The sequence below is a fragment of the Oryctolagus cuniculus genome, chromosome 3, assembly GCF_051225735.1.
Source record: "Oryctolagus cuniculus isolate XC-2025 breed Fujian yellow rabbit chromosome 3, ASM5122573v1, whole genome shotgun sequence".
In the NCBI taxonomy this organism is placed as follows: Eukaryota; Metazoa; Chordata; class Mammalia; order Lagomorpha; family Leporidae; genus Oryctolagus; species Oryctolagus cuniculus.
Window position 1 is genome coordinate 70,130,712 of NC_142869.1, and position 10,258 is coordinate 70,140,969.

At 49.1% G+C, this 10,258-nt stretch overlaps 1 protein-coding gene across 1 annotated transcript in view; it reads right to left on the reverse strand.

The window, feature by feature from the left end:
- Nucleotides 1-5,001, reverse strand: part of GORASP2 (golgi reassembly stacking protein 2) — a 33,888-nt gene extending 28,887 nt beyond the window's left edge. The window contains exon 1 of the mRNA XM_002712278.6: nucleotides 4,848-5,001. Within this exon, the coding sequence (XP_002712324.3) occupies nucleotides 4,848-4,910 (63 nt within the window). The 5' untranslated portion in view covers nucleotides 4,911-5,001. The remainder of the gene's footprint in view (nucleotides 1-4,847) is intronic.
- Between the last annotated feature and the right edge of the window lie 5,257 nt (nucleotides 5,002-10,258).

Genomic DNA, 10,258 nt, shown 5'->3' on the forward strand with positions numbered 1-10,258 from the left:
TTTAAAAAGTTTGAGAAGGGGCTGGCGCTGTGGTGTAGTGGACTAAGCCTCCACTTGTAGAGCCAACATCCCCTATGGGCACAGATTCTAAGTCCTGGCTGCTTCTCTTCCAATCCGCCTCTCTGCTATGGCCTGGAAAAGCAGTGGAAGTTGGACCAAGTGCTTGGGGCCCTGCACCCACATGGGATACCTGGAAGAAGCTTCTGGCTCCTGGCTTTGATTGGCCCAGCTCCAGCCACTGTGGCCATTTGGGGAGTGAACCAGTGACGGAAGTTCTTTCTCTCTGTCTCTCCCTCTCTGTAGCTCTGCCTCTCAAATAAATAAATAAATCTTAAAAAAAAAAAAAAAAAAAAAAGCTTGAGAAAAATCATTAGAAGAATAAAGAAAAAATTTTAACTATCAAATAACAGGAATATATTTTTTCAAAGTAAAATCAAAATCCCATCAAGCAAGATTTCATATAGATTACTAGTGAGGCATCATTAAAAAGAGTAGTTCCATATGATAGTAGATACGGTCTAGGTATTCTGTGTATCATAGGAACAATTCCATTTGCAGTCATATTCTCTCTGCAGCAAATGCTTCAAGAGATAAAGACTTGTTATTGCCCTGGACACATGCTTCATCTCAACATCCCTTCCTTCAAAGCCTTCATGGCCTCAGATCTCACCCAGAGGAAATTATGAATGAACACCACGTTATCCCTGTCTCCACAGTGGTGTGAACAATGGCCCCAAAATGCCCTCAGACATCCTCCATCTCAGAGAGTATTAAGTAGAGAAGAGGAATGTTTTGAATATTTTAACTTAGAAACTGGTTCTATCATAGTCATCCATCAGCCATTCTAAAAACACAATTTCTTTTAAGATTTTTAAACTTAATTTACTTAAAAGGCAGGGTGAGAGGAGAGAAGGAAACACACACATAAACAGAGGTATCTTCTACCCACTGCTTAACTTCCCAAATATATGCAAAGGACAGGGCTGGGTGAGGCCAGGGCTAGGAGCCAAGAACTCTACATGGGTCTCTCACATAGGTGGCAGGGGCCCAAGAACTTGGCCCATCTTTCACTGCTTTCCCAGGCGCATTAACAGGGAGCTGGATCAGAAGTGGATCAGCCAGGATTTGAATCAACACCCACACGGGATGCTGGCTTTACAAGTAGCTACTTAACCAGCCATGCTACAACACTGCCCACTGCCCCTTCCCCCTGATGATTTAGAAAATGGCTTTATTTGGCTCGCTTGATAATTATTAATGGGAAATCTGGGCAAGAAACGTGTATTCAGTATCCTTCAACTATAGACAGTAAACTTTTATTTGAAAGAGAGTTAGAGGCCGGCGCCGCGGCTCACTAGGTCAATCCTCTGCCTGCGGCACCGACACCCTGGGTTCTAGTCCCGGTCAGGGCACCAGATTCTGTCCCAGCTGCCCCTCTTCCAGGCCAGCTCTCTGCTATGGCCTGGGAGTGCAGTGGAGGATGGCCCAAGTGCTTGGGCTCTGCATCCGCATGAGAGAGCAGGAGGAAGAACCTGGCTCCTGGCTTCGGATCAGCACAGTGCGCCGGCCGCAGCGGCCACTTGCGGGGTGAACCAAAGGAAAAAGGAAGACCTTTGTCTCTCTCTCACTGTCTAACTCTGCCTGTCAAAATAAATAAATAAATAAATAAATAAATAAAAATAAATAAAATTTAAAAAAAAAGAGAGAGTTAGAGAGAGAGGCAGAGACAGAGAAGTCTTCCATCCACTGGTTCACTCCCCAGATGGCTGCAATGGCCGGAGCTGAGCTATCTGAAGCCAGGAGCCAGAAACTTCTTCCAGGTCTTCCACATGGGTGCAGGGGCCCAAGCACTTGGGCAATCTCCCACTGCTTTCCCAGGCCATAGTAGAGAGCTGGATCGAAAGTGGAGCAACCCAGACTCGAACTGGTGTCCATATGGAATGCCGGCACTGCAGGTAGTGGCTTTACCCGTATGAACTTTTACAGGTGGTGGAATTATGGATAATTTCGGTTCTTTGAAATAATTTACAAAAATGATGATCAACATTTATATAGACATTAAAATTCATTATTTTGGGGAAATGTGTTTTTAAGTGCAAACAAGTAGGACTTAAAGTTGTAGATATGTACTTATAACAAAAGACTAGCAAACTAAATGTTAAACACTAGGAGGTGCTGCTTAACCAGATTATGTGCTCCTGCAGAAAGACTGCCAGGCTGCCTTGTGGCGCAGTGGGTTAATTCTCTGCGGCGCCTGCATCCCATATGGGTGCCGGTTCGAGTCCCAGCTGCTCCACTTCCAATCCAGCTCTCTGCTATGGCCTGGGATAGCAGTAGAAGATGGCTCAAGTCCCTGGGCCCCTGCACCCACGTGGGAGACCCAGAGGAAGCTCCTGGCTCCGGCCATTGCAGCCATCTGGACCAGTGGATGGAAAAACCTTTCACTGTCTGTAACTCTACCTCTCAAATAAATAAAATATTAAAAAAAAATTAAAAAAAAAAGACTGCCAAGTTAGGTGACCCTATGAGAAGACCAAGGTGTATAACAGTATGTACCATATGATGCCAACTGCCACCAAAATGGAGGGAGGAAGGAAGAAAAAGAAAGAAAGAAGGATGGGTAGGAGGGAGCAAGTGAGCAGAAATTATTTCACAAATACAAAACACATTTGAAAGACTGCAAGAGCAGCTGTGTACGGTGGTTAGTTACTTTCCAAATGGGGACAGGAGGTAGGTTTACATGTACAATATGATGGCAACACAAAAAAACATGCATTAATACATAAATGCAGTAGTTGTTCATAGCAGAATTTCTGGATTCATTTCAGGGCTATCACCTAAAAGTTTTTCAAGCAGAGCCTAACAACGGGCACCACAAAAATAACAGAAAAAAGGGAAAGTTCAGTCTATCTGAATTATAGGGACTCAGGAAATAACAATAAAAAGAGGCCACTACAGTATTTCAAAACCTAGTCATGCAAGTCCACTCAAGGAAATGGTCCTAGAACTGGTGATCAGAGAAAACTAAACTCTAGCTAACTCGTTGTAGAACTCAATGAACATAGGTGATTTTAGTACAAGACGTTCCTGCCATATTTAATCTGATTTAGAATCTCAGTAATTCATTGGTGGACCTACCACTGTATACTTAGGCAACAAGAAATGAAGTTATTTCTATAAGCTAAGATTGAATATAATACTTTTCTCTTTCAAAACGAAGATAAGGCAACCAAATACAGAATCAAGGCAGAGGAGACCAGAACTCAGAAACAAATCCTCCTAAACTAGACAATCATGACTTTTTAAAGCTCCCCTTAATAAAATGCTAACTAAATAAGAATGATCTCATCTTCTGCAACAATAACGTTCCCGCTGCCGGCTGGTAACTAAAGTTGTCCACAGTGTCTCTAAAAGTCACGTTTAGATTAGTAACACCTCAGCACTCCCGAATATGCATGATACAAATTTACTGAACTGCACTTCAACTTGTTTTTCCGCCGGAATGAAGTCATTAACAAAAAGTCATTATATCGGAATCCTTTTGATGTGTATGGCTTTCTTTCAAATACTCGGGCTCATTACTGCTAATGTGTTTTACTGAGCTCCCCTCCCAATGAGGGCTGCTTATAAAAACATCCCGCGTCCCCAAGGATTCATGGCCACCATCAGCCACGGCGAGAATCTGCTGGCAAACCTGGATCACGTCTCCCAGGGCAGGGAACTCAAAATCAGACCAGGTAAGAGAGAAGCACTTCACTGTCTTTCCTCTCACACGGCCGGTTCTTCCAGGGTCCCCATCAATAGGGCAGCACTCGGGTGTGTGTGTGTGTGTGTGTGTGTGTGTGTTCTGGTTAGCTGAAGGGAAATAGCGTTTATTCAAACTCTTCTTTTGGGGTGGGGGTGGGGAATCCATCCTTTCCCACCAAGACTGTGGCTTCCAGAGGAATTCTGAGCGGAACGGAGAAGCAACCAGGCCACCTAATCCTGAGAGATCAGAAAGAGGCTGTATGCCAGCCCTCAGCCCGTCGTCAGCCGCGCCTCGGGAACGCTGTCTCACCTAAGACCCGGGACCCAGCAGAGGGGACCAGGGCGCCCCAGCGAGCGCGCTCTCGCCCGGGCACCCCGCTGACGGCGCCCACTCGCACAGGTGTCACAGCGCGGCCATCCGCGCCGGCCCCCGCTCCCTACGGCGCAAAGCCGCTCCAAGGGGCTCCCCCGACAGACTCCGGCCCCCGAGTTTCCCGGCTGGCTCCGCAAGGAGCCTTGTCTTTTTAACCCTGAACTCCAGCGCACCCTCGGCAGTCTCGGGACGAAGTCCCCCCCGCCTTCCGGGACATGTGTTAGAGGAGAGCTCGAAAGGTCGGGGGCGACGGGAGAGGAAAACGTCCCGTCAATATCCAGCAAAGTCCGCCGAAGCCACGTCCAGGCCACTCGGCCCGGGGGCTCCCGGACATCCGGACAAGGCCGGGAACCTCAACACCTGCCGTCGCCGCCCGCCTGCGAGGCTCCCTTCACCACCGCCCCAAGCCCTCCCGGACTTCGGGAGCTAAGAATCGGGTGTGGGGGAGAGAGAGGTGGGGAGCAGAGGGGCTCCGAGGCGGGACAGCAGCCCAGGGCCGTCCCCCGGCCGAGTGCCCCGCAGCCGCCTCCGGCTCCAGCCCGTCGCCCGGAGCGCTCCGGGGAGACCCGATGCGAGCGGCCTCCGCAACCAGCCTCGGGCAGGGCCAGCGCCCCCGGTCGCCGCTCCTTCGCGGGAGCGGGCCTAGCTGCCCCGGGCAAAGGGCCCATCGGGGCCTCCGCCTCCCACTTCCAGCCCGCCGCTCGCGGGCCGCGGTCGGAGGCCTTACCCGCAGGACGTGGTAGCCTTCCGTGCCCCCGCCTGGGATCTCGACGCTCTGCGAGGAGCCCATGGCGCCGGGCGATCGGTGCAGCCGAGCCGGGCGCCGCTCTGCTCCCCGCCCCTCCGCACCGCCCGCTCCCTCCGCGTAGCACTTCGGACGTGGCACTCGCAGCCGCCGGAGAGCCGGGCCGCACTGCCCGCCGGGAGATGGTCGCCGAGGCAGCCGGGGCGCAGCGACGCCACAGACAGCGCCACCTGCCGCCAGCCACCGGGAGGGGTCTGGGCGCGCGCGAGCGGATCGGGAGGGACCGGGGAGGGCGGGCAGGGGCCTAGTCGTCCTCGCGAGAGAGCAGACACACAGTTCCTTCAGTCCTGCTACGGAGCCGTGGAGGAGACAAGCTTCATCAACACGCGTTCCTGCTCGCCCGGAATGACGATTGCTGGGATGCAACGCCCTCTGGTGGCCACAGGCTGGAAAGGGCTCACACTAAGCTGCTGCAGCTCTGGTTTTGTAGGTCTTGGCCCAGGTTAGGCAGGTGTGGGATGAATCCATGTCCACTCAGCCCAGTTTTATAAAGAGACGCCTTCTCTTTAGGGCAGCTGTCCCACACAGTCATGGAGTCATGGAGGACCCGCCGAGTTGTTTTTTGATGCAATTTTTTTCTCTCCTCTTTTATTGTGAGACCAAGGTCAGATATTTCCTATAAGTAGACAGGTTTTATTTTAAAGCTTTATTTTTGGGGCCGGCGCTGTGACGTAGCGGGTAGAGCCGGCGCCTGAAGCGCTGGCATCCCTTATGAAAGCCGGTTCGAGACGCAGCTGCTCCACTTCTGATCCAGCTCTCTGCTGTGGCCTGGGAAAGCAGTAGAAGATGGCCCAAGTCCTTGGTTCCCTGCACCCGCCTGGGAGACCTGGAGGAGGCTCCTGGTTCCTGGCTTTGGATAGGCGCAGCTCCGGCCGTTGCGGCCATCTGGGGAGTGAACCAGCTAATGGAAGACCTCTCTCTCTCTCTCTGCCTCTGTCTCTCTGTAACTCTTTCAAGTAAATAAATAAAATCTTTAAAAATTTTTATTCATTCATTCTGTTTCAAAGAGAGAGAGCACTCCTGTCCTTTGTCTCCCTCCCCAAATGCATGCAACAGCTGCTGCTGGACCAGGGCAAAGCTGGGACAAGAAGGAAGCTGGAATCCGGAGTGGAGCCAGGACTTGAACCCACACACTCGGATATGGGATGCAGGTGTCCAAAGCACTGACTTTACTGCTATGCCAGATGCCTGCTGCCCTTGTTTTATTTGTTGTTGTTGTTTTTAAATTGTATTCATAATTTCCTTTTGAAAATATATTAAATTTTAAAAAAAGATTTATTTATCTATTTGAAAGGCAGAGCGACAGAATGAAATCTTGAATCTACTGGTTCACTCCCCAAATGTCTGCAACAGCCAGGGCTGGGCCAAGCTAAAACCAGGAGCCAGGAGCTCCATCCAGGTTTCCTTGGTGGGTGGCAGGGACTCCAGGGCTTGAACAATCAGCAGGAACCTGGATCAGAAGCAGAGTAGCCAATGCATGAACCAATCACTCTGATATGGGTTGTGGGCGTCCCAAGTGGCAGCTTAACTCACTGTGCCACAATAACTCCCTTTAAGTACTGGGACTTTCATGGTTCTTTTGCAGTAATATTATTTTGATTAAATAATAAAAAAATTTGGACCAGCGTTGTGGTGCAGTGGGAAAAGCCACTGCCTGCAATGCCAGAATCTCATGTGGGCACCGGTTTGAGCCCTGGCTGCTCCACATCTGGTCTAGCTGCCCGCTAATGCACCTGTGAAAATATCGCAGGATGGCCCAAGTGATTGGGCCCATGAGCCCACATGAGAGACCTGGAAGAAGCTTCTGGCTCCTGGCTTCAGCCTGGCACAGCCCTGGCAGTTGCGGCCATTTGCAGAGTGAACCAATGGATGGAAGATCCTCCTCTCCTCTCCTCTCCTCTCCTCTCCTCTCCTCTCCTCTCCTCTCCTCTCCTCTCCTCTTCCTCTCTTTCTCTCCCTCTCTGTATAGCTCTGCCTTTCAAATAAATAACATAAATAAAATTATTTCTCATTCTTTGCTATCAATAAGTTAATATCAGTGTTTTAGGCAAATAAATACATAAAGGAAATCTCCAGTTATTAGGCTCTGCCAGACCAGGAACTATGGTACACTGGGATCTGGAATCTTAATGTTTTCCAGTGTCTGGCTGCTCACTCAGCAAATTCTAAATTGAATGCGAGGGAATGAACTTAGGAACAAGGTATGCTCACGTCCTTGCTCTGCGTGGCAGCTAGAATCTTTCATGGTGGTTCCATGAACTGTCGCTACTTGCAGTGGTCAGAATTGGAGGAGCAGGGCTTTTGCAGTCTCTGACACCGGCTGTGGCTTGCAGAATGCAGGCTGTGGCTCTGTGGGGGCCTGAGGGCGGGCCCAGGTCTTCGTCAGAGCTGCACTGTGGCTTCAGCCACACAAATGAACTCTGGCCATCCCCTCCTAGACCAGTTACCTTCTTACCTTTTCACTTTGTTCTTGTTAACCTCCATGTCTAGAACGTCTTCCCAACATTTTCCAGTTAGAAAAATCCTCACTTTTCCATAAGGCCTATATATATATATATATATATATATATATATATATATTTTTTTTTTTTTTGCCAAGAATGTTCTCACCAATCAAGAACGAAAGTCGGAGATTCAAAGACGACCAGACACCATCACAGTTCCGACCATAAACGATGCCAACTGGCGATGCGGCGGCGCCATTCCCATGACCCGCCAGGCAGCCTCTGGGAAACCAAAGCCCTTGGGCTCTGGGGGGAGCATGGCTGCAAAGCCGAAACTCAAAGGAATCGACAGAAGGGCACCACCAGGTGTGGAGCCCGCGGCTCAATTTGACTCAACACGGGAAAGCTCACCCGGCCAGGACATGGACAGGATTGACAGATCGATAAGTGAGGCCTATTTCAAATGTTACGTATTTATCCCTTGATTCAGAATAACTCCTCGTTCTGAGCTCCTGAACCAATTCCTGCCTTCTTTCTGGGAACATTGCCATCATCACACGTCTGCCTTCTGCCAGGTATGGTCCATTCATTCAGGGTGAGGAACTTGGTTTTTTGTCTTTAGAGCCCCAGTTCCAGACTGAGAGGTGAGAACACGGCGGTTGTGTTTGTTGATTTGAACTGCGTGTATGTAATACTTTCTTCAGAGCCTCCTCCTACCATGAGAATAAGTTAATTTTCCTCTACAGCTACCGTTTATGCCTCAACAAAACCTGTGTTACATCTTATTTTATTTTATTTATTTTCTTGAAAGACAGATTTACAGAGGCAGAGGCAGAGAGAGAAAAGAGAATGAGAGGGACAGATAACTTCCATCCAGTGGGTCACTCCCCAAATGGCAGCCGGAGCAAAGCCGATCCAAAGCTGCGAGCCAGGAGCTTCTTCCGGGTCTCCCACGTGGGTGCAGGGGCCCAAGGACTTGAGCCATCTTCTACTGCTTTCCCAGGCACATTAGTAGAGAGCTGGATGGGAAACGGAGGAGCCAGGACTCGAACCAGAGCACACATGAGATGGCAGCACTGCAGGTGGCAGCTTTACCGGCTGTGCCACAGGGCTGGCCGCTGTGTAACTTCTTAGGTTGCAACTGATAGAGAGTGAGGGATAGGGCCCACCTAGCTTGAGGTTGAGAAAATATGAACACCATCATTGCATTTTTATCCTGGTGCCAGTTGTCTTCCATTAGGGAATATGTTCAAACAGGGGGCAAAAAGTAGAAGTGCACGGAGGTGGCCACAGCCAATGTAAGAAATGCAGTGTGGTGGGGGGACCACAGGGGAGGTCCTCATCCCAGTCACTCAGTCAGTAGGAATCTGCTGCAGGCCAGCTGGCATTTAGAAACCTCCCAGGCAGCAGGAAAACAGTCCAGCAAAAGCAAGTCACTACAGGCAAACAAGGTCAGATCAGAAGCGATCTGTTTTTTCTGGCCGGAGCACCTAGGCTCAATGTTGTGCCTTCGTTCTGGGTTTCATGAATTCTGAGTTCCTGTAAAGAAGTGGCTCATGAGGGAGGAGTCGTTTGGATATGGATTTCTCTGGACCCAGGCCAACCCTAGATGTTTGGGCCACTTGGGGAATGAACCAGTGAATGCGAGCACTGTGCGTGTCTCTAATTTAAAAAAAAAAAAAAAAACTAAAGACCACAACCACAGATTCACGTTGAGCTGAGGTTCCCTGTATTTCTTTGATGTTCCCACCAACTTAACTGTCAAATCTTTATTTATTTTTTTATACAACCTTTTAATTTTTGATGTACAGAAAACTTTCTGGGAGCATAGAGCGTTCCAATATACCCTCCAATAAAATCTCTTACTGCTAACATCTTTATTTATTTTTAACATTTTTAAAAGATTTATTTATTTTTATTTGAAAGTCAGAGTTACACACAGAGAGAAGGAGAGGCAGAGAGAGAGAGAGAGGTCTTTCATCCACTGGTTCACTCCCCAGATGGCTGCAATGGCCGGAGCTGAGCCTTTTCGAAGCCAGGAGCCAGGAGCTTCTTCTGGGTCTCCCACACGAGTGCAGGGGCCCAAGGACTTGGGCCATCTTCTGCTGCTTTCCCAGGCCACAGCAGAGAGCTGGACTGGAAGTAGAGCAGCCAGGTCTCAAGAATGTGCCTCCTTTTGGAAGCGTCCGCTGTTATTTTATGATTAGCCTGAGATTATGGGTGTCAGGGAGAAAGACCAGAGAGGTGAAGTGCTACTCCCATGACATCCTATCAGGGGTATGTGTTGGTACCACAACTCACTGGTAACATTAACCTCCATCACTTGTTTAATCTGCTGTCTGCCTTAAGAGGAAAGCTCCTGTGGCTTGCTTGTGGTCACCTGCCATGGCGCGTGATGCTGACATCCCATAAAGTGCTTGTTACTCCACTTCTCATCCAGCTCCCTGCTAATGCACCTGGGAAAGCAGTGAAAGATGGCCCAGGCGCCTGGGTTCCCGTGGGAGAGCCAGAGGGAGTTACTGGCTCCTGGTTTTGGCCATTTGGTGAGTGAACCAGCAGATGGAAGATTCTCTCTCTCTCTGCCTTTAAAATAAATACATCTTAAAAAAAAGTAAAGCTACTATTTTCCCTTATGGAAGCAAGTAATTATGTCTAGCCATCCTCAGGTGTGTGTAAGGGAATTAAACTCCACCTCCTGGAGGGGAGTTATCTACGTAATGTAGAATTTTTTCTGTAAGAAATCTTTCCTCTTCTGAAATCCAAATGGCCAATAGGCACATGAAAAAATGTTCAAGATCACTAGCAATCAGGGAAATGCAAATCAAATCCACAATGAGGTTTCACCTCACCCCAGTTAGAATGGCTCACATACAGAAATCTACCAACAAC